This window comes from Tripterygium wilfordii, chromosome 3, assembly GCF_013401445.1.
Source record: "Tripterygium wilfordii isolate XIE 37 chromosome 3, ASM1340144v1, whole genome shotgun sequence".
Classification (NCBI taxonomy): domain Eukaryota; kingdom Viridiplantae; phylum Streptophyta; class Magnoliopsida; order Celastrales; family Celastraceae; genus Tripterygium; species Tripterygium wilfordii.
In genome coordinates, this window is record NC_052234.1 from 11,720,746 (window position 1) to 11,746,996 (window position 26,251).

General features: G+C 38.2%; 6 protein-coding genes across 9 annotated transcripts; 2 read left to right on the forward strand and 4 right to left on the reverse strand.

Moving 5' to 3' along the window:
* Nucleotides 1–253: 253 nt before the first annotated feature.
* On the forward strand, nucleotides 254–4,220 carry LOC119991047 (putative deoxyribonuclease TATDN1). Its single transcript, XM_038837235.1, has 12 exons — nucleotides 254–350; nucleotides 462–482; nucleotides 602–702; nucleotides 1,154–1,211; nucleotides 1,347–1,390; nucleotides 1,489–1,569; nucleotides 1,942–2,012; nucleotides 2,125–2,235; nucleotides 2,830–2,912; nucleotides 3,048–3,264; nucleotides 3,551–3,634; nucleotides 3,853–4,220. Exons 1-12 carry the CDS (start codon nucleotides 329–331, stop codon nucleotides 3,917–3,919), a joined length of 960 nt encoding a protein of 319 aa, XP_038693163.1. The 5' UTR covers nucleotides 254–328; the 3' UTR covers nucleotides 3,920–4,220.
* A 394-nt stretch (nucleotides 4,221–4,614) lies between these two features.
* On the reverse strand, nucleotides 4,615–7,753 carry LOC119995657 (33 kDa ribonucleoprotein, chloroplastic-like). Its single transcript, XM_038842159.1, has 6 exons — nucleotides 7,475–7,753; nucleotides 7,308–7,361; nucleotides 6,437–6,982; nucleotides 6,228–6,329; nucleotides 5,215–5,523; nucleotides 4,615–5,112 (listed from the first exon to the last, which is right to left on the reverse strand). Exons 1-6 carry the CDS (start codon nucleotides 7,751–7,753, stop codon nucleotides 4,984–4,986), a joined length of 1,419 nt encoding a protein of 472 aa, XP_038698087.1. The 3' UTR covers nucleotides 4,615–4,983.
* A 408-nt stretch (nucleotides 7,754–8,161) lies between these two features.
* Nucleotides 8,162–12,253, reverse strand: LOC119986487 (nuclear transcription factor Y subunit A-10-like). Of its 4 annotated transcripts, none has more exons than XM_038831054.1 (6): nucleotides 12,068–12,253; nucleotides 11,202–11,531; nucleotides 10,548–10,669; nucleotides 10,375–10,443; nucleotides 9,591–9,731; nucleotides 8,162–9,043 (listed from the first exon to the last, which is right to left on the reverse strand). In XM_038831054.1, the coding sequence occupies exons 2-6, from the start codon at nucleotides 11,425–11,427 to the stop codon at nucleotides 8,642–8,644; spliced, it is 960 nt and encodes a 319-aa protein (XP_038686982.1). In that variant the 5' UTR covers nucleotides 11,428–11,531; nucleotides 12,068–12,253; the 3' UTR covers nucleotides 8,162–8,641. The 4 variants fall into 4 exon arrangements, with proteins under 4 accessions (XP_038686982.1, XP_038686999.1, XP_038686991.1 ...); XM_038831071.1 differs by having other exon boundaries at nucleotides 11,232–11,531; nucleotides 12,068–12,252; XM_038831063.1 differs by having other exon boundaries at nucleotides 10,548–10,657; nucleotides 12,068–12,252.
* A 2,958-nt stretch (nucleotides 12,254–15,211) lies between these two features.
* On the reverse strand, nucleotides 15,212–17,570 carry LOC119995115. The gene is made up of 3 exons (XM_038841503.1): nucleotides 17,121–17,570; nucleotides 15,849–15,956; nucleotides 15,212–15,750 (listed from the first exon to the last, which is right to left on the reverse strand). The coding sequence occupies exons 1-3, from the start codon at nucleotides 17,427–17,429 to the stop codon at nucleotides 15,439–15,441; spliced, it is 729 nt and encodes a 242-aa protein (XP_038697431.1). The 5' UTR covers nucleotides 17,430–17,570; the 3' UTR covers nucleotides 15,212–15,438.
* Nucleotides 17,571–17,783: 213 nt separating this feature from the next.
* Nucleotides 17,784–20,838, forward strand: LOC119995116 (putative phosphatidylglycerol/phosphatidylinositol transfer protein DDB_G0282179). The gene is made up of 4 exons (XM_038841505.1): nucleotides 17,784–17,968; nucleotides 18,078–18,179; nucleotides 19,368–19,528; nucleotides 20,424–20,838. Exons 1-4 carry the CDS (start codon nucleotides 17,869–17,871, stop codon nucleotides 20,529–20,531), a joined length of 471 nt encoding a protein of 156 aa, XP_038697433.1. The 5' UTR covers nucleotides 17,784–17,868; the 3' UTR covers nucleotides 20,532–20,838.
* Nucleotides 20,839–21,732: 894 nt separating this feature from the next.
* LOC119995050 lies at nucleotides 21,733–25,663 on the reverse strand. Its single transcript, XM_038841412.1, has 4 exons — nucleotides 25,118–25,663; nucleotides 24,362–24,517; nucleotides 23,487–24,182; nucleotides 21,733–23,018 (listed from the first exon to the last, which is right to left on the reverse strand). The coding sequence occupies exons 1-4, from the start codon at nucleotides 25,448–25,450 to the stop codon at nucleotides 21,909–21,911; spliced, it is 2,295 nt and encodes a 764-aa protein (XP_038697340.1). The 5' UTR covers nucleotides 25,451–25,663; the 3' UTR covers nucleotides 21,733–21,908.
* Between the last annotated feature and the right edge of the window lie 588 nt (nucleotides 25,664–26,251).

Below are 26,251 nucleotides of genomic sequence, written 5' to 3' on the forward strand. Positions count from 1 at the left end.
TAAACGATATGGGATATTCTTATCAATAAGACACCAAGGTTTATGTTTATCAAATATACCAATTTATAGAGTCGGTGAGAAAACAAAATCATTTCCCTTGACACTGCCATCATCACTTTGAGGGTACAAATTGGTTCTGATTGATATTTTCATAAAGTTGAGGGGTCTAATTGAACAACTTCAAACTTTTGAGGACTGAATTCAATATTTCGGAAAGTTCAAGGATTAACGGTCTAATTAGCCCATAGTGTGTGCCCAAAACGGTAAGGAGAGGACTCGTACTTAAAAACCAACGCGTCCTTGGCAAAGTAAAGCTATAACACTGGCCATGGCGACGATACGGATGATAGGCAAGTGATTCAGCTTTGAGAATCCACTGTTCCTTCACTTGCTGTAACGTTTTTCTGTATTACGCACCTCCATCCCTAACCATCACTGATGTTTCGTTCTCTCTTATGCAGATATAGCCGTTAATTTCACAGGTCAGACATTTCGTCGAACACAGCTACTGCATTCTCGTATTCTTTAATGTTGTTTTCTCCATTTTACACTCTATCTTGGTTTTTATTTGCTAAGAATTAACAGTTAAACGTGATCTCAGATGGTATGTTCAAAGGAATCTACAATGGCAAGCAATGCCACGCAACTGATATTGCCGCTGTTTTGAGCCGGGCATGGAGCACTGGCGTAGATCGAATCATAGTTAGCCTCTTTTCCTTGATTATATTTAGCATATCTGAGATAATAATTTTATCACCTCACGATATAGGTTTCTTTTAAGTTGAGGTTAGATGACACTGTCTGCTTAACCAATTGGAGTTCTTGTTTGTTAGCGAAAAAAGCATCAGAGTTGAAGTTCAAAATTATAATTCTTGTGTACCAAATGGACTACATTAACTTATTGGATTCAATTGATTGGTTTCTATAATTTTTTACTCTTATTTAATGGTTTTTTTCCCTTGAATTATCGGACTAGGAGTTCTACTAATTTGGCTACTCTAGTTGGCTTTATATTTTTCTTATTTTTTGAATGGAAAGAGTTGAAATAAATTTATTACTAGATTTGCCCATTTTTGGTGGTGCATCTTTATCCACTTCTAGTCTGGATGACCTCTATTCTATGTCAGGCTTATTAGGTTTATCATTGTTGCAGGTAACAGGTGGATCCTTGGAGGAATCTAAGGAAGCTCTTGCCATTGCGGAAACAGATGGTCTGTTGATGGTTCATTTGTCACTATTGAGTTATTAAGTATTATACGATTAATGTCTTTATGAAGATTGTTATTTGAATGTGTGCATGTAAAATTATTTTCTACTTGTTACAAAAAGATTTGTTTTGACAACAGGAAGGCTTTTCTGTACTGTAGGGGTGCACCCAACAAGATGCAAGGTCTACTGTTTTTTATTTATTTTTTCTTGGAAATATGTTGTAAACTTCATTGATTGATTGGAGATGTTTGTCAACCTGTCTTCCTGCAATTTATTCAGGAGTTTGAAGAGAGCGGGGATCCACAAAATCATTTTCAGGCTCTCTTGTCATTGGCCAAGGAGGGAATTGAAAAGGGCAAGGTATGAACATCATGAGAAACAATGAGTGGGTATTTAGTTGTCTTTTCAATTGTGGTTTTGTGCATGCTTAGCAATAGGTACCAGGCCAATGAAGTGTATCAATGAATAGGACATGCCATTTGATTCTTGTTAGTGTAACAGGGTTAGTTCAGTTAGGGGAGTATTCACCTCTTGGCTACAGACAATCATGTGGCCTAGTAGTCGAGTATTCAATTCCTGTAAATAGTCTCTCCAGTCTCCACATATTGCACGGGGTAAGATCTGCATGCATCTTGCATGTCCTTGACCCTGCCCTCCGCGGGAACCTTGTGCACTGGTGTTGTTACCTTTTTTATTCATCTCTTGGCTCTAAAACATGTAAATGGATGTAAGGTGGTTGCAATCGGTGAATGTGGACTGGATTATGACAGGCTTCACTTTTGCCCTGCAGAGACTCAAAAAAAGTAAGCAGTTGTTAATAGAACCACAATTACGGCTTCCCTTTGATTTCTGTCCCACCGTTTTATTTGGATTTTATGGTATTGTGACAATAACATTGAGGTCATTTTTATCTAGGTATTTTGAGCAGCAGTTTGAATTAGCATATGCCACAAAGCTGCCCATGTTTCTGCATATGCGTGCCGCTGCTGAAGATTTCTGTGAAATATTAAGGCAAAATAAGGACAGGTGAGATTTCTGTAACCTATGTTTCTGACATAACAAGGTTTGCTTAATATATCACTGCCTTTATTTTCCAGACTAGATTTAGGTTGACTTTGGCATTACTTATTCACTTATTTTTAAACAAAGAATAAGCAGTATGGAGAAATAGGCAATGCCAAACTCAGCCTTAGGCTACATTATGGTTGCCACTCTGCACGCCATTATTGCATTGTTTCAGAGAACAGATATAAACTTCAATAAAGTAGAGATATTATTGGTATTAGGGTATGATGGTCAAGTTGTTTGTCTCTTGGGTTATCAGGGTTTCTTCTTCTTTTTGACATTGACATAAAAAGGATTGAATGCTCAAAGGGACATAGCTGGTATTAGGGTATTGTTAGTGTTGTCTACTACTACATAAGGACCTAGCTGGTCCTGTTTTGTAAGAGCTGGAAATACCGAAATACTACAGCAATAAAGCATCAGCTTGTGGCCTATTTTCTCCATCAGTTATTGGGTCTAAAGACCAAGACACCTGATCTATTTCTAACAAAAATGCAACAATTTTTGCTTGTGGATATGGCTTTACTTTATATTTATGCTTTTGATATTCTACAGATTCTGTGGTGGGGTTGCCCATTCCTTTACTGGAAGTGCAGAAGATTGTAATAAGCTACTTTTGTTTGGTAATTTGTACATAGGTAAACCATTCCCTTTCCTGGTTTTTTTTTTTTTTTTTCGTGTTAATCAATGGATGATAAACAATATTTTTTAAGTCCGGCACATCTGTTTGCTGATGTATATTTTGCTTGAGTTAAATTTTTTCGATGAAACAGGGGTAAATGGTTGTTCTTTGAAGACATTGGAGAATCTTGATGTTGTGAGGGGCATTCCTGTCGAGAGAATGATGATTGAAACAGATTCTCCCTATTGTGAAATCAAGAATACTCATGCCGGAATAAATTTCATTAAATCTACATGGCCTTCAAAGAAGAAAGAGAAGTATGATCAACAGTGCACTGTCAAAGGTCGCAATGAACCTTGTTTAGTTCGGTAAGGGGGAATGCTATCTATCTACATGGATGTATATAAAAGAAATTTTATCAGATATAAAATTTCTTTTCCCCTAGCTAATGTCGTACACTCCTTTTCAATTTGTTGATAGCTTTCTCAGACTACCTCGATATTATTATACATGAAATTTCTTTCCCCTTGCTAATGTCATGCGCTCTTTTCATTTTGTGGATAGCTTTCTCGGACACCAGAATGGTATGACTTGTGGTAGGTTAGTAAAGTTGTCCTTAAAATTGTTTGACTCAATAATGGCTATGTTTTCCAGGCAAGTTCTTGAGGTGGTCGCTGGATGTAAAGGAAACATTGAGATTGATCAATTGAGCCGGACCTTGTATCACAACACCTGCAGGTATGTCTTTTGGCACTGCTAAAGTTCTTGGATTTGACTATCCCGGTTTAGGTAGCAGCGAGAATGCCCATGAGATTCAAAATCAGTTCAACCAACCTTGATAATGAGACAAGCTCTTTTTCTTTATCTTTACCGTCAGAGTGTATTTACAATTTTGAGGTTTAACTCCTTTTTTGAAATTGAAAGTTAATGCTCTGTAGTATTTAATTATTGTGCAGAGTATTCTTTCCCCATGACCTGGATTCTACAGCAGATGTTGTCCTCTCTGATCATAATGAGACTTAGAGAACGTGACCATTTGCTTAAACAGAGTTTCTACTTGCTAACAGAATTTGTAGATCCCGGATCCCCGTTATCTACAGCAAGCAGTCATTGTTTCTCTTTTACCAATGAATTTGGCTTTGCAAAGTGTTATGAGAATTTGAAAAAAAAATTGCATTTGCCTTGAATAAGGAAATCTTGGTTGGGGATTTCGGAATTGCAATATTGTAGTGGTTTTGCTGATGAAATTTGTAGTCAGTATATCTCTATTTGTATGGATGACCATTTTAGAAGACAATTATGTTGGCCGCAGCCGATGAAGTTAGCATACTGTAATTTATTTGATCGTGCTGCTTACATTCTTAATGATAATTAAATCCATCCCTCAGGCATTAACGTATAAAGGAAGATTAAGAGACAAACATCTACCACATGGAACTTTAGAACAAGATTTTGAGATTGTTTCAATACGATACAAGGAACCCTGTGAAACCAAGAGTAACCCGATTGCTACTGATGATTTGGAGTGCATTCAAGGCAGGTTCTTGCTGCCAATGCTGTTGATCAAAGCATTTACAGATGGCTATCTTCTCCCCATAAATGGTCAAGTGAAAAATGCTTGGGAGATGAGAAAAATAGCACAATAGATGAGAATTTACTTGTGAATATTGTTCATCTCATATCACACCATTAAGAAGAAAAAAGAAACAAACGAAAAATCAATGTACAAAATGTCCATAATTACAATTTCATAAGATTAGTTTAACCTGCAATACTTCATCCGTGTAAAGTTCCATGTCTGGATAACAGAGAAAAATGCAGCATTGCTATACAAGTTCTGCAATGTTATGCTTTACATAACCAGGGGAATTTACTCAGCTTACATATTTCAAGTCTTATACAGTGCATTACCATATACTAGCAGAGAAACCTTGTCAGTTAGCCATATATCCGCCAGCTGATCTGCATGATATATTCCGTAGAGTGTAGAATAGTCGAAGGGAACTAGAAAACTCTGTGCCATTCTCTTCCTAGTTCCTACTCCACCCAAAAGTATATGTAAACAGCTATCCTGCAGTTATCTTGCTTCAATTGCTCATGGTAGAGAACAATTGACTGCTGTCAATATCGTTTTCTATTTTTTCTTCTGATGCTGGAGGACTAAAAGGAGGTCTTCCTGTAGCCAGATTTAATCGTAGCGGTCGCCCTTCCACCTCCTGATGGCATATTTTGCACAAAAACTGATAATTAGAAACCTGCTTATTGTCAGATCTCAGAAGAATTTAAAAAGATAAGTTTGATCACAAGGCCTGTCTTACCACTCCGTTCATGGCATTTAGGGCTGATTCTACATGCTCGGCAGATTCAAAAGAGACAAATCCATACCCTCGAGATCTTCCTGAATCTTTCTGGTAGATGACTCTGGCGCTCAATACGCCAGGCTGGTTTGCAAAAGCATCTCTAAGGCCCTCAGAAGTGAGGCTCCAACCAAGATTTCCTGCATAGATCTTGTGAGGACTATCTACAAAGTCCCTGTTGCTTTTTCGTATCCTCGGTCCCATCACATCCCTTTCACCTCCCTTGGGCACTTCAGGAAAGTTAACTTTCACGGTGCGGCCTCCAACTTGCTGTCAACATTGGCAGCATTTACATTATTGAAATGGACTTTCGCCATGGTATCATTTCAAGCATCAAGGAATATCAAACCTCCTATCACCTATTAAAAACGGATCCTCCAACAGTACACTGATTCATTTTGTTTCTATCTTTTCATTTTTAAAAACCTGAAATTCCACTTATGTATAGTCTATTGCAATGCAAAACATGCACAGTAAGTCAGTAACCTTCCGAGAAATGTTCACTAATATTCTTCATAAAGATGGTCACTTTAAACTCAAACCATCCATTATTAGGAGCTTTTCCCATGAATATTAGCAAGATAGCTTACAGTCTTATCCCACCACCCTCAACATAGCAGGACTGATATCAGACAAATATTCATCAGTAGTTCTGCTAAGCTCTTACCGAATGCATCTAATAGCCTATGATGGCAACGCAGTGCCTTGAGCACCTGTGACAACCATTTACCTTGTTTCAAGCAATGTCTACGCAGAGACCTTATTAGCAGCCGAAAACTGATCGGTCAGTCACATTAGTGATCCTAATATCACTGATGCATTTATGCAGTAGAGAATGCAAATGAGCATCTTCACCTCCACCTTAATTCGCTAAATCAAACTACAAGGAATTCAATATTTTATGAACTAATATTGTAGCAATCAGGACTGAGATTAACAGTCATAATCAATCTATTAAGAGAGAATTGACTTACAGATCCATTAAACATCCTAATGGCTTCTTTAGCTTCTCCAACGCTACCCATGGTAACAAATGCAAATCCCCTGCTTCTATCTGTTACTCTATCATATACAACCTACAAGAAATACTACATCCCATTAGAAACTTAAACAAAAAAGGAGAATAAAAGTAGAGCTGGAATTCCAAATTTTCAAAAAAGCAAGAATATCAAATTGAACGAACCTCCGCAGAGACCACACGACCCGCCTCCCCGAAAACCTCAACCAATTGCGAAGAAGTCATGGAGTAAGGCAAGTTTCCCACATAAAGCCTGCCAACTCCATCTGAATCTGATGCATTTTTTTCAATTTCTCCTCCTCCGTGTTCCTCTTCATAGCCTGGTGTTTCTGTTGCTGGGTCTTCTTCTTCTTCTGCACTCGTGACATTGTTATCGGATTGGGTTTCTTCAGAGTTTTCAAAGGCAGCTGCTGCGGTAGCGAAAGTGGATCGAAAATGGGGAAGAGAGGAGAGAGCGGAAGTAAGAACGTGGGGTGCGAGAGTCAGGGGTTTAAGAGACTGGGGTTTTGAAGGGAAGCGAGTGGGGAGTAGTGGGAAGAGAGAGTGAGAGAAGGAGAGGTTGGTGTGGTTAGTGTAGAAGAGTGAGGAGGAAGAAGTAGCTGCAGCGGCCATGGAAAGTCCAAGCAAGTACAGGCAGGAACTGATATTTCTTTTCTTTGTTTCTTGAAGACAAAAGAGACAGATAGTAGAAGATAAGGTTGGATATTTGGGCTTTTATGTAATTTGCATTTGTGGGTGTATTGTGCATTTATGTCCTTTTTTTGGGGGTGTATATATGAATACGTAATTTTCTTTTGTGGGTGTATATGTAGTTATTTATTTTCAATGCGGGTGTATATGTAATTATGTATATATGTTCAGCAAATATATGTATTCATCAAGATGAATTTTATTTTTTTTAACCGGAAGCATCCAGCCCGACATGTCTTCGAACAGTTGGGTAGACGTAAATCTCGAGCTGCCAAAACAATCCGCATCACAATGACACGTAATCTTTTTTTGTTCTATTACCACCTAATCAAGTATATGTCTTAACCATCTCGGCTGATGAGTTGTTGACCCTGTTTGCATAAACAATTTTATCATCCATCTACGCTTAACATTCATTTTTAAACTTGATTTGCATGATGTTGATCAGAAGCAAACAAATGACTATCCTGTGAAATCACCAATATACATTCTGTTACCTCTCCTTGCACCAACCATCGTCCCATTGACATTTAAATGCATCAAAATGGTGCCAATTTGAGCAATCCCACTGCACATCACACTAGCATGTAGCGCAAAAGACATTGTGATTGAGCTTCCAGTCGAATTCAATGCCACCAAGGCGTCCACGGCAACCGAGGTCGGCCGGCAACTGATGTTAAAGGCCTTACTTCCTCCCAGATCGTTCAACATGACATTAACTTCTCCCAACACTGGAGACTTGCATAAGCCAAGCAGCAAGAGTACAAGGATGGCATTGCACTGGAATCTCATCTCTTTTATCTTTGTTCTACTGGTGTTTGCTAATTCTGTAACCCTTCATGGTTTCTTAAAGATGAAAGACTAGTTCTTTTCAGTATTAGTTTTTTCCATTCAAGTAAAGAAGATGACCAGCTACCTCTCTTTCTTGTCACAATTGCTTTATGTGAGCATGCATTTTTTGTTGATTTGGCTAATAAAAAAGAGGAACAAGACCATAAGGTAGGTAGTGCAAACTAGTGTTAGAAAAGTCTACTCTAACACGAAAATGATAAAGATCCAAACAATCCCAGTTATTTCAGCACTTGGGAGCCTGGGATAATTGAGATACGAGCTGTTAGGATCCCTATCATAGATGACTCTAAGAATAGGGGAGGGAAAATTAAGATGGGAACAGACTCCAAATTATAAAAATCAAATTAATAGGGAAAACAAAGATGAGTGCACAAATTTATTCCACCCTTTGTACCAAAAGTATCCCAGAAAAGGATATTCCAGATGACTGGCACACAAATATCCACAATACATTATTCCAGAAAGTTGGGAACACACAGAGCTGCTAACCTTACATTAACAAAGCACAGACCATTTCACACCAATATCAGATCCAGAGGAATAGACCTACTGGTTCTAGTCTTTTTCCCATTATTTTACAAATTTTTTAAAGTGCATTAAGGCTTCAGCAGAATCTATAACCATCCAAGACAGTGAGTCTGTATGGAATGGCAAAGATTACCTTAATGCACATGAGCCAAGAATGAGTTGCCTGCACAACCAAATGGGGATCCCTCCAGTTCAGTATCTGTCACATTACTGTAGGGCAAATGTAACATAACTTCTCCATTTGGTTGCAACAAGGGTTTGGCACAACAGCTTGCACCAAACCCACTTTCGACCTTGTTGTCAATCTTTATGGTTGCAGCAGTTACTTGCTGCCGCAACCCACTTACTGGGCATGACAGTACCACGCCCCCCAGGTATAAACCCTGAGAGAGGTTGGACAGATGGGCCCAGATAACTGATGGAATAGTGATTGAGACCTCCCCTAGAGTAAATACTGGTCACTTCTGACCCTGAAAGATTTGAGTTGCCATTTGCTTCCTTGAATGAGTTCAGATTTCCACTCTCTGATTGCAGTACTTCCGAACTCTGAGAACCGGTAGGCTGAGGCACTGGTGCATCACTGGCTTTCATCATCTCATGTTCACCTTTTTTGCCATTCTTGGTCTTTGTGTTCAAGAAACGGCCACCACATCCCCTTGGTCGGCGAAGTGCATGGAGATGACGTGAATGGTGCATATATGGCTGGGAACAGAAATAGAAACAATCATTGCAGCTAGAGTGAGAATGGTTTATGAATTATCAAGAAGAACTGTTGATTTTATTTTCGACGCATGGCATAGGGCAAAAATTTATAGAAGTTCAAAAAACTTTCAGTATCACATATTCGCTAAGTATTTGAATTTGATTTGTTTACTGAAATAGTTTGAAACGAATGAAATTAAACAGTTAAAATAGAGGCTTCTATACATGGCCTTTAACACTTGATTTATTTTTACGTGAATGGAACTAGTAGTATTTGTCCAGGGAGATCAGTAAAGAATAGGACCTAAGACTCGAAATTTCTAACCACCTGCATCGTTGTGACAGGAAACGAAACAACGATCATGCACAATGGTCTCATAGTGCTAGTGTAGTCATGTAAGGACAAATGTATGCATTCTTACAGTACCATTGCATAGACGTCTTGCTGGTGGTTTGAATGTGACCTCTAGGGTGCAATGAAGCCAAGTCTGAAACTTCTGCCCCAAAGAAATAACTAGAAGAAGAATTATGGATGAAGAGATCATACCTTGCGCTTTCTTTCTATTTTATTCTCAAGTACAGCTTTCGCGCGGGATTGTCGACGCCTCATGATCCCATTGTACTGCTTAGCATTAACATATATCGGTCCATCATCTGCTGACAAGCTCAATGGCAGCATAATACGGCCCTGTTTATTGTGGATACGCATTTAAATCAGTTGAAAACTGGTTGCTCTGAACTCTAAGCATATCAGGTACAATTGTAATCGATGGACATGCAAAGAGTGTGTTGTAAGATTGAAGTATAACTAAAAAATAAAGCAACAGCATAAAGCTGAAATCCAGATATAAGAAAGAAAATCAGATTTGCTCTATTTCTTCTCTAAATTTTCCTTTATGCCTCCTGTGGATACTCTCATGCATCACAAATATATTTACCCTTTCACATAGTATACTTCTCTTCCTTTCTTTTACTTTTTCTTCTCTTTTCTTTTTTCCCTCTTTTGCAACACTCATCTGATTTCACAGTCTTATAATCTCCTCTAAGAAGATGCAGATTCTTACCTTTCCAGCTTTAGCTTTTGAAGACTCTCATAATGCTATTCTATTTATCACAAAACTCGGAAACATCTCAAACCTAAACTCTGAAAGTGATCTAGTAAGAGCCTCCTTCTAGTATTCTCCATTCAATCAAATAAGCCTGAATGCCTCTTAGATATATGTGAATGAAACAGCAATGCAAACTGAAAAGCGAGATAATATTTAGGGTTCATGTGCAGCCTTGATTTGGCAAATTGATCTGCAAAACTGGTAAGCTGAAGGGAGACGAACCGAAATTTGAGCCCCATAAGTTGAGAATAGTCCATAGCATTGATCCATGTGAGGGTCATTTGCACAGATCTTCAGTTGTCAGTCAATAAAACAAAGAAAAGCAATTAGCTATCGATAACTCAAGCTAAAGAGACAACACATTAAAGAAGTGTTGGTTCTGTTAAAGATTTTACCATAGGCTGACCAAACCCTAGGCCGAAGTGATTACTGTATTCCTGTGGAGATGATTGTATAGAGATGGCCCCCTGATGTTTTTTTCCTTCCCCAGAGGTTTTTCCATCACCTGAAAGAAAATCTACTCAGCTGGTAAGAAATATAAGGATTGAAGCACCAGGCATAGCAAGAATTAGAATCTCATACACTCCATTCCCTCTTTCTTCAAGAAAATAGTTTGATCAAGTGAAAACTAGGAGAAGGGGGGGGGGGACAAGGCACCTTTTTTTAGTTCAAATGTTAATATTAATAGCTTTCAAATGCATTATGTTTGTTTGGTAGATTTTTTAGAGTTGTCTGTATCAGTTACTAAGCTCAAGGAGACACTAGAAAAATTAAACAGAGAAAAAAAAATCTCATTTCATTTTCATCCATTGGACAACTTCTGATAAAATGACATCATAAAAATCATATCAAAGTAAAATTGTGAATTTAATAGACAAAAGAAGCTTCTAATGTATATGAATAAATATGTACGGAGGAGCAGTTACAAGTGCGACGAAGCAGGGGATGCAGGACATATGAATGTAGAAGCAAGAGAAATAATAAATGATATGGTCAACAAAAGCAAGTTTAGGAATATTTAGTTTGGCAAAACTAATTGCGAATATTACCAGGAAAGATAGTAAAGTGAGTTGAATCACCTTTGTCGAGCCCGTGTTCAGCAACCCGCCCACCTTGTTTAGTGACTGTAAGTTGGTCTCTACCATTGAGATCTCCATGTACAGATTGAGAACAAATGGCATTCCACCAAGTCACAGATGGTATGGAAGACAACTGCCCAATAGAATTTTGGACAATTCCTTCATGTTCTTTCAAGTACACAGTTTGCATGGCCATTTATACCACTTTCAAAATGATACTGGTTTAAATATTTTCCACTACGAAAGCCTCGTCACGAGAGTTGTTTTCCTTTCTTACCTTTTGATAATACAAACTAATTCCTGTAATGAACAAAGATCAAGATCCCCATCAAATATATTGGCAAATACTAATAGAAAAATAGCATCCAACCTAACCACTTAATTAGTTCAGATCTTCAAAAATAGCATCCAACCTAACCTCTTGACTTCATTGATAATCTTGATTAGGACGAGCCTCCAGATAAAGAGGAAATTGAAACAAAAACTACTTGGCAATGAAAAAAAAATCATTGAAGGGTCTAACAGAAGAAACATAAAACATGGCAATTTATACAGTAGAAGAAATATCAAATCACTGTTCTAAACCGGCCATACCAAGCCTCCACAAGCAGAAACCCAAAATTCAGAAAAAGTAAGACCGACAAAAAATAGATACCCAGTTGCCCAATATCAAGAATTAGAACAACAGCAAAGAAAATAAACCCCATACACCACATCATAGGAGCAAAATTACATCAAAGGAAATCAAGAGAGATCCAGTGAAGAAGGAGAACAGATAGTAAGAATTTGTAGTACCACCCACAAATTCAAAAAAAAAAAAAGGAGCAAAAACTTACACATCAACAGCAGAGGAAGCAGAATCGAGTACTAAAACTACCCAGAAGCAGAAAACCCCCATTTGTTAGGAGCCATGTCGGAATAGTTCAAGCAATCGAAGAAGCAACAAAAACCAAATATAGAGAGAGAGAGAGTGAGGGGCTATGAATATGCATACAAGTGTGCTGGAACTATACACTCCACTGTCCAATAAGACTTAGCTTTCGTGCAAATCTTCTGTGATATTAATAATTGTGGATTCATAATGCCGCTACAGTGTTTCTCTGTGGGCCTCCAACTTTTTCTATAAACAAAAAAGCTTTATTATGATTCAAGTTTCCCATTTTTTTATTTTTATTTTTTGCTTTTTATTGAAATCTTATCTTGTAATCTAACCAATTACAAATCAAGCCACGTCTCGTTGATAAACAAACTTAATGTTATATTATTATAGTAATATGGATTTTTATATTTTTTTGCAATAAAAACCTAATAATTACATATGTCCATGTTTTGCTTTTGTCTCAATTATACCAAATGACAATCGATATTTTTTTTTGTCTCAATTAACTTAAATGACAAATATTGAGATTAACGGACAAAATTCTTCATCAAGATTATGTGGGACTCACGATCTCATATGGATCATATGCATTCATTTCAAAATTTAGAATAATTATGATAAAAAAAAATTACTATGATCCTTAATATTTTTGATAAAAATTTATATTCATTATCTTTCGAATGTATACTTAATAAATTCATCCGGCTGGCTTGCGTAATATAACAAATGATGTAATCATATGATAATATTGTAAAACCGGCTTTCAACTCGCATCGTTGCAATACAACTGTGACCCAATTGCAACATTGAAACGAGTGGATTAAAGATAAATTAAATAGGTTTTAGTGGTCCTTGTAGCACTAGCTATCTTAATTTTGTTTGGATTATGGAATAAAATTAGTGAAGGTTTGGCTTGCTTTACTTAGCTTAGCTGCGAAGTCTATATGATGTCGCAATACTCTTCAATTACCCTTAACAGGAAACAATTTTGATCAAGGACCATGAGCATTAATCATTATCCAAGGGAAAAAAAAAATAAATCATCATCTAGAATAGCAAAAGAAGATCACGAATCACTTGAGTGGCAGTTTAGTGATGAATCTTTATGAAATCAAACCGTATAAATTCAGAAAGTTCTAAGTTCAATTTTCAATGAGAGCAATACATTTGTGGCCAATTGTTTCCTGAAAAATTTATTTTATCAAAAATAAAATAAAAATTTATACGCTCCCAATGATAACAATATATTTGTGGCCACGCGCTATGTTTTGACACAATTTACCTTGTCGATAAGTGGAAACTTTTATATGTGCGTGTTTGACGGCGTGAGTTTCTTTGCTGTGAAGTATAGTTTGCAGCTACTGAAAAATATCTTCTCTGTTTTTGGGCATTGTCATTTTCATGGGAGGTTTGATAAAGGGCATGCTGGTTTTCTTAACCGAGTCAAATGTGGAAGCATTATTATCAATTTTATCATTTGATTTCAAGAAAATGATTTCAACCAAGGCATATTTATGTCGGCTAATATTCCAACATCAGTCTTTTCATTAGGTTTGGCCGTTTGGGGGCTACCAATTTTCTTTTGCTGCAATATTTAGAGCACCTTTTTAATCTCAGCCACTAAACACATCTGATGGCACTAAGAGATAACACCTCATCATCCCAAACTTAAAAAGCTTCGAAATCTCAATAATAGCATTATTGAAGAGGAATTATCTTATACGGACACCAGTAAATTATCAACTTACACAATTTAATCTTATTATTGATTTAGAACATGTGGGACCCAAAACAATGGTCACCACTTATCATTTCACTCATCTATGCTCTCAAAAAGTGTGCGTAAATTATTATAACTTGGGGTGTTCGCATAAGAGAATTATTGATTATTGAAAGTATTATAAATTTTAAAATTCCCCTTTAATTAAGGTTATATATATATATACACACACTATTTTGGTACTATTAATTAAACTAATTCAACCATGTTTGTTAACCAAACAAATCCAATTTTCGATCCCAAAAGTTTCCAAAAAGTGGTTGCAAATTAAAATGCCCCAATTGACTCTTTCATGATTTATCCTCACTCACTAATCCCATAGCCATATATAAACAGTACATGTCCCTCTATATATATATATATATAGTAGGCTTGTTTTTAAAAAATTGTAAAATGTTAAATTATCTGTCACTTATTCATTATGTGCTGTTTCTCTTTTTAAGTCGCACCCGCGCACTTGGTGGTGTGTGACGCGTGCCACGTGTCATCCCTTTCAAAAGTAGACACAGATGCTTTGCTTTGTTGGGCGTGCATCTAGATCTTTCCAAGTGGAAATCTAGTACAAAAAGTTTTTTGTTTTTGTATTTTTGGGCTCTTGGAATTTGCATTCCACATCATATACATGCTACTACAGCCATCCTTTCAACTTGTTTCAAGCTAACAAACAAACAAAACACCAGTGGCCAAGTGGGTTCATGTCGACATGTTGTGGTGCGTGATTATGATACGCTTCTCTCTTAATGGAACCCCACATCATTTCATTTGTGGATTCATCAAGCAATCCCCCTCCACCTTTTTCTTCTCAATCTGCATAGTATATTATATATATGGGGTGGAGGAGATGGGATTGCCACTAAGCCAGCCAAGTGGATTAGCATTCCTAATATCTGTCGTACTATACAGCTGATGGTGATTAGGTCCTGTACATGATGGGTAATTTACAATTAAAATAATAAGCTTAAAGAATCTCCCCTACCTTAACTACAATATAAGCAGATACTTTCTACTCAAAGATAAGAGTCAGAAACAAGAAGCTACCAGCCATCTCATATTGTTCTTATCTTAGGTACAACAGTGACTCCAATAAAAAAATAATAATAATCTAGCATGCCAATATCATTAGCAGCACTGACAAACTAAGCTATGTTGGCTCCCATAAGATCCAAAGCTAGTTAAAAAGAAGTAAAGAAAAAGACTCAAAAGATTTCGGCTAAACCAATCAAGGAATGACGACAGAATTATTGTAATAGAAAAATAATTGTTCAAAGAGTATTTTGAAGAACTATGTCTGGAACCATTCCCAATAATGTGTGCATGTACACATACATAGTTATTCTGTATATAGGATACTAGGATAGTTTCTAATCAATTGACATGAAAATGAAAATTACAATCATCAAGTACAAAAATGTACACACCGCAAGATCAAACTACAACATGCAAAATGAGAGAAGATTCTGCAGGAAAAATGAAGATAGAGGACAACCAAGGACAAAAGGAAAAGAATAAGAACATGCCAGTTACAAACAGCACCCACACACAAAAAATTAGAAGAAATTGTTATATTGGCTAGTGAGAGAATCCCTAAGATTTGAATAAAGCCCATAAAGTGAATATTGGCGAAGGTTCTCCACTTCATACCAAGAGTTGAAAACAGAAAAGTGTTTATCTGTGCCAGAAAATGCCAATTGTATTCCAAGGCTGCAATCGACAGAACCTCCATGGTTTTTGCAGTTTGATGTTCTGATTGCACAATCCTGACCGTTCAGACAAACAAAGTTAGAGTTTCCAGAACACTTGGCACACCCGTCCCTTTTCCAATACAAGTTTTGCAACCTGCCCTTCTTATACTCAAGAACCTGCATACGACAAAATATCAATAGATTTCATAGACGCCTCGTGGTGGTAAAATTGAACATAAAATTACGATTCGTGAAGCAAGAACTTTATCACTTACAAGTGTAAAGCTGGTTACAGTGTATGTAGTGTTCGCAACAAAAGCAGGGATAGACCTTGCTGCATACTTTCGACCAGCAAATGCAACCATATACCCACCATATGAGTCCTGGGAAGCACATGAAATTAAAGAAGATTATATTCCCTATAAATTTACTGATCATTTTTATAACATGTCAAAGCGCTTTGAGAGAAAAGTCAGTTGCTGAATCAGCTAATTCAGCTAGTTAGAAATGCCAAGATTTTGAAGGCTGTGTGGTATCTTGCCGGAGGGAAAGCTGTGTACCATAAAAATCTTCTTCCAATCTCATTTTGAGTCCTTGTTCCATGCCTTTAAAAGTAGCTCCTCTCCTGATTTTGAGTGTACATTATTTTATATTCTCCTAGTCATATTTTGAGAAACAATAGAAGGTGTGATGGCATTTGGAGGGGGGTTCGTGAGAAAGAAAGATGGGCAGGGGAGAGTAGTTTCGGCCAAGAAAGCTGTTAAGCTCCCTCAGAACCAAAGCTCAAATTCGCCACAAACCCACCAAGTACAAAACCTGTACTATGATGCCATCAATATTAATGTAAAGGGCTAGAATAGCAGGGCACCCTGTAGAGTACCTACATGTTTTCCAGAGCAACTGATTCAGACTGCTGTTCCCTATTTGCCTCAACCCGTGCAATTTATTACATAACGGATGGGAAAAGAAGTCTTAAACCTCATCTTTAAAACATTCACAACATTGTTTTTAGCATTTCCCATTCTAGGGATCTCTTACGTCAGCAGGAACAATCAGATTTATCTTAAACAGCTACCATTTAGCATCCAAGCCAAGGCATTATAAATGTACTAAGCAAACCCTTGCTTCCAAGATGCTCCCAAGTCCCAATATATCGTTACAGCTAGTGTCACAGCTAAGGGCGTGGCAAGCACTTTGTCTGTATAGCAGCAATTGCTCTAAGTCTATCCATGAGACTTCCACACAAAAACCTCAGGATGTTGTTAAAGCTGACTATCTCAATACTTCTGAGATACTAATGCTATCGTCCAGAGCCTACTGAAGCAAAATGGTGAATACCAGGGCAAGCCAAAGGATCTACCAGTTAATCAAACGTTTGTGAGTAACGCACATCTCAAAATTGTAGCGCTGTTAATAATTCTTAACCAAATAAGTACAGATGCAACTACTTCCAACCCTAACAAGTTTCAATTCAAGTAAAATCAAAGCCAAAAACCTACACTACAGTACACAAAAAAACCCTAGCAGTGAAAACCCTAAATACTAACCGGAGAGAAGGAAGAGCTATTGACTGTTAGAAGAGAGATCTCGTCGACTTTGGGCCGGAAAATGGCGATCTGATAGTTGGAGGATGAGAGCGAAAGTCTACGGTCGCAGGGAGATAGCTGCTGGGAACTGTTGTAGAAGAACGATGTCCTCGACGCGAACGCGATCCCGAAAGTAAATCCGTCCGACGCCTGCACAGTCGTGTCCCCACACGGCGAGTAGACGTGGTTGTTGTCGCTCGATTCCACCACCATCACCATCAAAAGAACAAGAACCGAAATGACGAGTCCAGAGATCATCGTTGTCGCCATTGCCGGAATATTTCGGCTACCATCAGCGAAAGACAGTGCGGATGTGGATTGAATAAATTAATAATTAAGGTCCAACTACCTTATGCTATATTAATTAGAATTTAAGTACCATATAAAGCCTAATTATGTTGAAGAACCAAAACGGAGTGAAATAGCGAATAATTATTGGAACGAGGACTTGACAGCAAAAGTTCCCCACCAAACGGTTCTAAAAGTTCCCACCTAACAGTCGTTGACAACTATCACGAACAGAATCGGACCATCCAAGCCGTTCAATTCACGGATCGTACATTTATCGAACGGCTCAAATCATATGATGCTATAATTGACGTTTAAAACCCCCAAAAAGCGCAAAACCGGAGTTGTCTTCTCGTCATGCAATATCTCTCTGTCAATCTTGCGGACTAAGAAACCCTTAGTTTGTTAAGCTTTGGAGACAATGGAGATGATTCAGTCCAAGCTGATTGTTCCTCTGTTGATGTTGATATCGTTTTGTTTGATGATTGTTTTGGCTCGAGCCACGGATGTGAAATACTGCGGTAAGTTCAATCGAATCCTAACTTCGTCATCTATGTTGTATATCAAGATTTACAGCGATCATGAAAATTTGGAATGACTCTTACATATAGTTGAGTATTAACGATGCAGATAAGAATACTGAGTATAAAGTTAGGGTGACGGGAGTAGAGATTTCTCCAGATCCTGTGGAGAGAGGCGAACGAGCTTCTTTCAGCATATCTGCTTCTACAGGTATTTCCGATATCTATTACTTCCATGAATATCTATATATTTCTATCTGTATTGCAAGAGGCTCAAGTTTGATCCCCAATTTGATTGTCAATTCTGGCATACCTGATTGAATTGTTTTTGTTTGAAGTCATCTGTGAGCCATAATTTTGTGCCTTCCTTGATATTTTTTTGATCGTGTAACTGCTTCTGTTTGAATGTGTTATGGGAAATCTTGTTGGTTATTATGGATTCTCTCTGCTATGCAAAGTTCGGTTTTTGTTTGGCTAGACTGGCAAATCTCCTCTATTTAGTGATGTTGGTAGTTTCTCTTTTGACTTCATGTTCAGGGCATCCTAGAGTTAGGAAGTAATACTCAAATACAATACTTGATACTCTTGTGTATGAGAGGGACAATGGGTGATGATATATATTCTTCACTTTGTTTATTAGGGGGAGGGGAGGAGAGAAATAAGGCAAGGCTCTAATCCCCATTTAATCTATTGATTAGCTGTAGTGGTATGACTGAGATAAGTGGTGGAAGTGAAGGAAAGATCAAGAAATAAATGGGATCTCTCTTTCTACTTCCTTGACTGGTAAGGAGGAAGAGATGGCACATGGAGCATCATATAAAATATGCTCAAGTCTTGTTGGAACTGTTTTATACAAAACTACTCTAGACTGTGCTACTGAACAGTGTACGCTACGCTGTACAGGAAAGCTGATTTTATGTTTGAGCTCTTGCACACTAACATTTTCTGAATTGTTGTTTCCATGTTATGTTATGTAGAAGACATGATTCAGTATGAAGCAGAGTTTTGGTTCCTGCGTGAGCTTACTTCCTATGTTCACTTCCACTTATTCCACTCAACGAAAGGAAGATATATCGTGGTTCCTGTTATTGCTAGTTTGACTTTGCTTGATCACATCATTCCCTTGCCAGACATTTGTGTCTGAAAAAGTTAGAGAGCCTTTCCGTCCCCTGTACCTCTTTCCTTCCATTATTTTTGTTTTCTTTATCATGCTTGCATGTGTTTATTTATCTACCTGTCTGAAGCAGAAAAGTAGGGAGTAGCTTTTATTTGCAAATCCTAGCCTGTTCTTCCAATTTTGACTTCTCATGTTCGAGTATTAACTTGTATATGATCTTTTCTTTAAAAATAACTGACGTTTAAAGTTGTGAGACTAAGTTGAATTATGCATGGTATGCAGATGAAGCAATCTCTGGAGGTAAATTAGTGATCGAAGTTTCATACTTTGGGTGGCACATCCACAGTGAGACTCACAACCTTTGTGAAGAGACAGCTTGTCCTGTTTCAACTGGGGATTTTGTTGTTGCTCACTCACAAATATTACCAGGATTCACCCCACCTGTACGTTATATCCTTCTTTGACTGTTTTGTCTGTTCTTTTATGATTATAACTATCTAGTTTCCAGGTTTCTTTTGGGATGTTTCTGTTTGACTAATCAAAACAAATAAGGTGTCAGCTTAGTTTGAGAGCACTTTATACTTGCAAGTTACTGGGATTTAGTAAAATGGATGCCGCCTTCAAAGGATTTTGTTAATTTGGCCAATCAATCATGGCCCATGGCCATAAGTTTAGGCTATCTTAGCCACTAGTTTGTCTTCCTTATGAGAAATGACCTGCTAGTTGCTACCTTTATCATGTCCATGTTGCCTGAGTTTGTATTGAAATGGTACTCCATAATTGCTTTCCATTCTGTCATTATCTTTTCTTTCCAAGACAAAATCATGCAAGTCAAGTCTAGCCAGAGAAGTTTCAACTGCAGTTACTTTCATTTAGTCTTATTTGTTTCTAAAGTTTCCAGCCAAAGGTGTGGTGGGTTATTTTTTTCTGAATGTTGCCAGTGGTGTTGTAGTATTTCCTTCCAATATGGGGAAATTTAAAGGGTAGGGAATGGATTCCACATTGGCCTCTCAATTTGTATTTCTTCAATTGTTTCATTGATTTGCTGAGAGAACATATTGAGTGTAACATGTTATTGCTTTACTTCATAGTAAATAATAAACGACTAAATTGAACCTTGCAAAATAAATGGTTTGTCGGTCTATTTATCCCCAGATGTCTTTTAAGTCATCTCAGAGTTAAATTTACAAAGTTCAAGCCACCTTATGCTACATTAGAGTCGATGAATTTATTAAGCATTATGCAATATGAAATTCTTTTCCATGAACTGAAGGGAAGAAGTATCTTAACTTTAGAGGTCATGTTTGATCCTCGTAACAAATGCTGATCTCTTTGCAGGGTTCATACTCTCTCAAGATGAAGATGTATGACAGAAACAAAAGTGAGCTTACTTGCATTGCCTTTGATTTCGCAATCGGATTTGCATCATCTGTGGCTGCTAGTTAAGTGCTATGAAAGAAGTTATCGGCTATTGGTAAATGCTTTGTGTACAAAGAATCATCCACAGTTCACACCTGGCATACACTTTCAGCATTGGTGGAATATCTGTTGTCCATCTTCTTATTATTCCAGTAACATGTTCCTTGATATATCTTAAACCTACCTCAGTTCATAACTCTCATGAATATCTGTAAATGTCTATTCTCTTGTCTATGATATTCCAGAACTACAAGATTGCAGTTAGTCCTGTCATTTCAACTTGTAAGAAGCCCTTCTTGTTTAAAAAATTAGAGCAATATTTCCTTTTCGTCTTCATGATCTCTTGTCAACTTAAACTCTGGTATGTACCATATACTTGCACATGCCCTAGAGAAGAAGAATCTGGTGCAAATGGAATGAATGAATATTAGTATGGCAACAGAGTCCCATGGGAAGAGAACCACTTGGCAATAGCATCGCCATGTTGGCTCATAGTTGAGTGAGCTAAATCTCAAGCCCTCAGAACAGTCCTGCGTCCGCATGTATTGGCAACAAGTAAGATTGAGCTGAACCTATGCGGGTAGGGCTTGCGACAAACCCATAGAATCAAGATTCCAAAAGGAACAGTTGGTTCTAACTCCTGACCTCGAGCATCATAGACACTAATCTCGTGTCCCAGACAGCTCATAGTTAGGAAGCCTGACCTCGAGCATCATAGACACTAATCTCGCGTCCTGGACAGCTCATAGTTAGGAAGGGCATTTTTGACTCGGTGGTTTCTTGATTGAAAAAAAGTCACATGGGAAGAGGAGTGGCCTATTAGAAATAGAACGCATTGTTTTAATGGGACGGGACCTTCATTGATAGAAGGCTTCCTTCTTCAGATTGGCTTAGCTAAAGCCCAATAATTTATTTTTATTTTTTAAATTTTAATTTCTGTCTTTAGTCAAGGAATCAATTTAGTCAGATTCGGGGGATTCACTTCACCGTAATGAAGCCAACACAATAGCAGACAAAAGGGAAGGCCTAGAGAGAGCGACGTTCAGCAGCATATTTGGAACAACCAGCCTAACATTTTCAACAGCTCCAAATGTTTGCTACCATCAAGGGCTAATATTAAATCATGAAAGCTACAGTCCAAAAATATGGAAGTGCACAAGCCATTCAGACTCTCAACAGGATATGCAGAGAAGTATAGTCCAAGAGAGTTCAGAAATGAAAAAAAAAATGACACCAACAGAAACATATATTTTGTTCCAAATTCTCAGACCAGCTTGGAAGAAAAACAATCCTATCGTTTAAAATAATCAAAAGCCGTCGAGGTTCCCGTTAGATTCTATAAACATTTATCAGCCATGACAAAAAGAGAGAACAAGTTAGAGTTCCTACAATTTACAGTCTCCATTAGGCAACATCTGCTGTTATTGCAACCTCTGATGGTTGTGCTTCTGTAAGTTGTGGCGCTTCTGCAACTGGTTCTAAGAACTGGGTGTAGTGGAATTCTATCTGTAGCCGATGATGAAGCGGTGTTGATGCCACTAACCCTCTCTTGATATCATCCTGCAATTCCCTAATAGGGATTGCAGCCAAGAAATTCTTAATGTACTCCTTGCAGGACTCTTTCCCTCGGCACACAACCTCCCCTTCCTCCTCACTCTTCATTGACCCCTCAGGCTTTGTCACTTCCATCCCCGACACAGAAGTCTCCTCCTTCGAGTTGATCTGCTGAGCCTCTTGATTCCTAGCTTCCTCAGATGTGGCAACAATATGTTGTTCACCACTTATTTTTTCCCCCGATCCTTGAGCAGCATTTTGCAATTTCTGAATTTTAGTTTCATAGTCAAATTTCAAAATATAGGCCTGATCGCATCCCTCGTGAAGCCTCTCCCCTAATGTGTCAATGATGTAGTAAGCATCCTGTTCAACCTTGAGGATGAAAAAATGGTCATTCCAACTGACAATATACACATGAGGATCAGCATTACTTGAACATCCCAATGCCGCATGGCTAATCTCATCCCAAATGTTATCGAACGACATAGCACCATGCAAAAAGTCAAATCTTTCCTCATCCATCCCTTCTGGATGAAAAAATCCTATAAAAGACTTCCCAGGGACAACTGAAAGAGGATGTATTTTGGCTTGAAGGACCGTTTCAAGATCAAAATGCTTGTCAGGGAACCGTTCCCTATATATTTGATTCTCGCAAAGATTCCTCCATTCCAACGACCCTTCTCTGATCAGACAATCAAATTGGGACTTGTTGGGCATCAGATCACGGTAGTTCTGGAACCAATCAGCAATGACAGCAACAAGGGCTGTACACGCACTCTCACCAGCTGCTCGCTCACTTCGTTGATCAATAGAGGCAAAAAAGACCTGGGTTTGAAGCTTCATGTGTCCATCACGACTTACTACTTCTTTGTGCTCCCAACAGCCTACGGCAAAATTGTCATCCCCGAAATCAGAAACTGAAGATCGATTTGCAGATGACTCGTCGTCTGTCTTATGCCACTGCAAAATACAGTTTTCCTAATTAGCTTAAACTTTGTAAGGTAAACTAAAGAAAATAAACTGATGACATATAATACGATAGCAGAATAAAAATGGAAGATTTATGTTATTACATACAAGACAATACTTCCTCAGGATCAGTTAACTCCCTCGTCTGTTTCTTAAATCGAGAAAACTAGTGACTTTGCATAGTGATCTTCACATGGAAGTTAGGGTCAACAGATAAGTTCCCGGTGAAAATCAGGATTTATAGTTCAAAATGTTAGCCTAGCCTAATGAGCTAGTTCTGCTAACAAATTTTATAAAGCACCAACATCTGGAAAATAATCCAGAAACGGATCATTATGAAAACTATTTCAGTAACAAGATTTAGCTTCTTTATTTAGTACTTTAACAAGACAGCAAATAAAATTATAAAAGCAAACCAAAAATCATAAGCTTAGAGTATCAAACAAGGTTGAGTCTTACCCCAAGTGCAAGAGCTTCATCAGAGCTAAGCTGCCGGCGATCATAATCAATGTCATCCCCACCTTCATCCCCATAAGCCTTCTTCAGCAATGGCTCTCCTTTGGCTTTAGGAGACCTGAAGTTTAGTTTCCTCTTCCTCCAAGAAAGTAAACCACGTTTAGAAGTTTGCACCAGAGATGACTCAGGGACTGAAGAAGTCGAATCCTCAACGTGTGAGCAACCCACATCAGATTTGTGATTACCATAGTAAACCAAAGCTTCATCTTTGCCATTTATCCTCATACTGGAGTAAAATGATCCCCCAACACAGTTTGCATAAGCTAGTGTTCCATAGCTAAATGACTTCCTAACACTGGAATCCTCCTTATCCTCATCCAATTCTCCTTCCCCATAATCATCAGGAGAATCAGTATCAAATGGATAATTATACTCCGCGTCCTCACTGCTTTCAGAACAACGGCCCTCGCTGCCTTCTTCTTCACGGCAGGCCTTCTTTGTTCTCCTTATGGAAACATACTCTGTGAAAATCTTTACTTTCCTAAGACCAGCTTTAAGAGCAGAAAGCTCATCCTTATCGGTCGAGACAGTTTCTCCAGTTCCAGGTGGTGATGAGTCCGACGAAAAAGGAACTATTGCTCTCTGTAATGGCTCAACAGCTTCTTGAGCAGCTCTAAGTTCCAATAAGCTGATGGATATCTGTATAATCAATATAAGAAGAAATCAGCAACTGTAAAATTTACGAAGAAGGAAGAAAAAAATGCTGCTTTTTTTCTTCCAAAGAAGGCACAAAATCATATATGACATCAGATAATCTCTGCAAAATATGCCATAACTCATAGGAAACAAGTATTACAACCCAATTAGAAGGCACTTACACAGAGCAATGGATTAGACTCGGCAGTGGCAGCTGGGTGTACAAGTGGGATGCTTAATTCAAACTCTTTTTGTTCTGCTGCGGAAGCAAATTCAGCAAGGTTCACAGATCCTGTTCCTACAACAGGAATCTTGTTCTTTGTTCTTTGGTTCAAGCCCTGGACATCAGAAAGATAAAAACAAGTAATTAAACTTCATTCCCTCAAAAGCACTGATTACAAAATGCTTGACTTCACACTCTAGATGACTAAATTCCACAGACAACATAGAGATAAAATCCATCTCCTCCCATTAACTTAAAGCACTAAAAACAAAGACTCAGAGAAAAAGCAATTAGAGGATAAGCAGAGGCAACAAACAAGTAACCTTAAAGCCATATCCGCTCCTAAAAGCTAAGATATCCAATAGCCTCATAAAATCTCCAACAACGAACTCCTATCATTAAAGATTCATGGACAAAACAAAGCAAATACTCAATAGTAACTAAATATCACGATTCTTCCAAGAAATAGTACCCATGAATTCAAAACTATATGAGAGAATGCATAGAATGATGAAGTCCAAGAATCCTTTGACGTCACAAACCAATCTAAGATGACATCACAAAACCTCATACATGCAACAACATAGATCGAAATCCCTCACCAAACAAACTGATAAACGACCCCCCCAATATTTTTTGCAGAATTAACAGAAAGCCTACGAAATACGCACAAAAGATCCAATCAAGAAGGGAGCGAATTTGAGAGAAAACTTACATTGAAGAGAGAGAAAGAGATTTCCCATGGATGAAACACATCGTCCCTGTAAGATGTGAGAGTGCATAGATTCTGAAACTCCTCGTCCCACTCAACGACGCCGTTCTCAGACATAACATCCGCCTCCTTTGTGAAGTTCCTCTTGATCGTGCGCCGTAGGGAACCCAGCGCCAGTTTCGGACCCTTCCATCGAATCTCGACCGTTAATCTGCTCTCCCCTGTGCCCTCCCGTGCCAGATCCCACCCCTCCAGCCTCCTCACCACCAGCCTCACCTCGTACTTCCTCGACAAAAGCGGTGGCCAAGGCCGCCACCTCATCATCTTCACCACCATTCCTCACCAAAAACTCCCCACCCACAAAAACAAAATGCCTCAAAATTCCAAACTTGTTGAAGAAACCCAAGAAAGGTAGAACCTCCCAATGACTTGCATTACCTCAGTCGGACAAATTAATGAAAACAAAGACAGATATAGAAAGAAAACGACAGAGGATGTACGCTTGTTAATCTAGAGAGGAGAGACGGAAACTCCATAATCTCTTGATGCGTTACAACTTTATATAAAAAGAAAGAAACACACGGAGAGAGAGAGAGAGAGATAAACCATGGTTATTAAAACTGACGGAAGTCCTAACGACGTATGACGAGGTAGTTAACTTCCGTTTATTATATGTCTTCATCGTCTATATCCACTTCGTTTTGTTGACCCTGAAATTCCAAGATTGTCCTTCTTGTTTTCTCCTCAAAAATTAATTTGTATTTCCTAATAAAAGAGATTGCTTTAATGCTTTCACCAACACCATCACAAACTGGGGGTGGGGGGGCTTGTTTTGGTGGTAACGTGGAATACAACTTTGTTCCCACTAATAACACATCAAATTTGTCCGTAGTTGCCAACTGTATAAGAAAAAATCGTTCACATGCAAATCTACCCTTCAAAGTGCACGAGAACCACAATCCACATTACTAAATCCATAAGAGTCTAAGTCAAGCTCGATAAGCCTAAGTTAACTGACAACTAGATCCAAAAGAGTCTAAATCAAGCTCAACGCGACCTATCATAGTCTTGAGTCATGTCCAGAGGACTCATGAGAGTCGATTCCAACATGCCACAAAAAGGCTCATCTACTCCTCA

Bases quoted from the DNA above. Each gene is read 5' to 3' on its own strand.
- LOC119986487 (XM_038831054.1), bottom strand. From the start codon at position 11,427: ATGGCCATGCAAACTGTGTACTTGAAAGAACATGAAGGAATTGTCCAA. The intron at 10,670-11,201 runs GTAATATTCGCA...CCAGCTGAGTAG, and splicing joins TCACTTTACTATCTTTCCTG to ATTTTCTTTCAGGTGATGGA. The intron at 10,444-10,547 runs GTAAAATCTTTA...TGACAACTGAAG, and splicing joins TAGGGTTTGGTCAGCCTATG to ATCTGTGCAAATGACCCTCA.
- LOC119995115 (XM_038841503.1), bottom strand. From the start codon at position 17,429: ATGGCGACAACGATGATCTCTGGACTCGTCATTTCGGTTCTTGTTCTT. The intron at 15,957-17,120 runs GTTAGTATTTAG...TGTGCTTCCCAG, and splicing joins ATAGCTCTTCCTTCTCTCCG to GACTCATATGGTGGGTATAT. The intron at 15,751-15,848 runs GTAAGTGATAAA...TGTCGTATGCAG, and splicing joins CTGTAACCAGCTTTACACTT to GTTCTTGAGTATAAGAAGGG.
- LOC119991047 (XM_038837235.1), top strand. From the start codon at position 329: ATGGCGACGATACGGATGATAG. The intron at 2,236-2,829 runs GTGAGATTTCTG...GATATTCTACAG, and splicing joins TTAAGGCAAAATAAGGACAG to ATTCTGTGGTGGGGTTGCCC. The intron at 3,635-3,852 runs GTATGTCTTTTG...ATTATTGTGCAG, and splicing joins TTGTATCACAACACCTGCAG to AGTATTCTTTCCCCATGACC.
- LOC119995116 (XM_038841505.1), top strand. From the start codon at position 17,869: ATGGAGATGATTCAGTCCAAGCTGATTGTTCCTCTGTTGATGTTGATA. The intron at 17,969-18,077 runs GTAAGTTCAATC...TTAACGATGCAG, and splicing joins CACGGATGTGAAATACTGCG to ATAAGAATACTGAGTATAAA. The intron at 19,529-20,423 runs GTACGTTATATC...ATCTCTTTGCAG, and splicing joins TACCAGGATTCACCCCACCT to GGTTCATACTCTCTCAAGAT.
- LOC119995657 (XM_038842159.1), bottom strand. From the start codon at position 7,753: ATGAGATTCCAGTGCAATGCCATCCTTGTACTCTTGCTGCTTGGCTTA. The intron at 6,983-7,307 runs GTTAAGACATAT...ATTACATAAAAG, and splicing joins ACAACTCATCAGCCGAGATG to CCCAAATATCCAACCTTATC. The intron at 5,524-6,227 runs GTAAGTCAATTC...CAATGTTGACAG, and splicing joins TTAGGATGTTTAATGGATCT to CAAGTTGGAGGCCGCACCGT.
- LOC119995050 (XM_038841412.1), bottom strand. From the start codon at position 25,450: ATGGTGGTGAAGATGATGAGGTGGCGGCCTTGGCCACCGCTTTTGTCG. The intron at 24,183-24,361 runs GTAAGTGCCTTC...TTGATTATACAG, and splicing joins AGTCTAATCCATTGCTCTGT to ATATCCATCAGCTTATTGGA. The intron at 23,019-23,486 runs GTAAGACTCAAC...TGTATTTTGCAG, and splicing joins ATGAAGCTCTTGCACTTGGG to TGGCATAAGACAGACGACGA.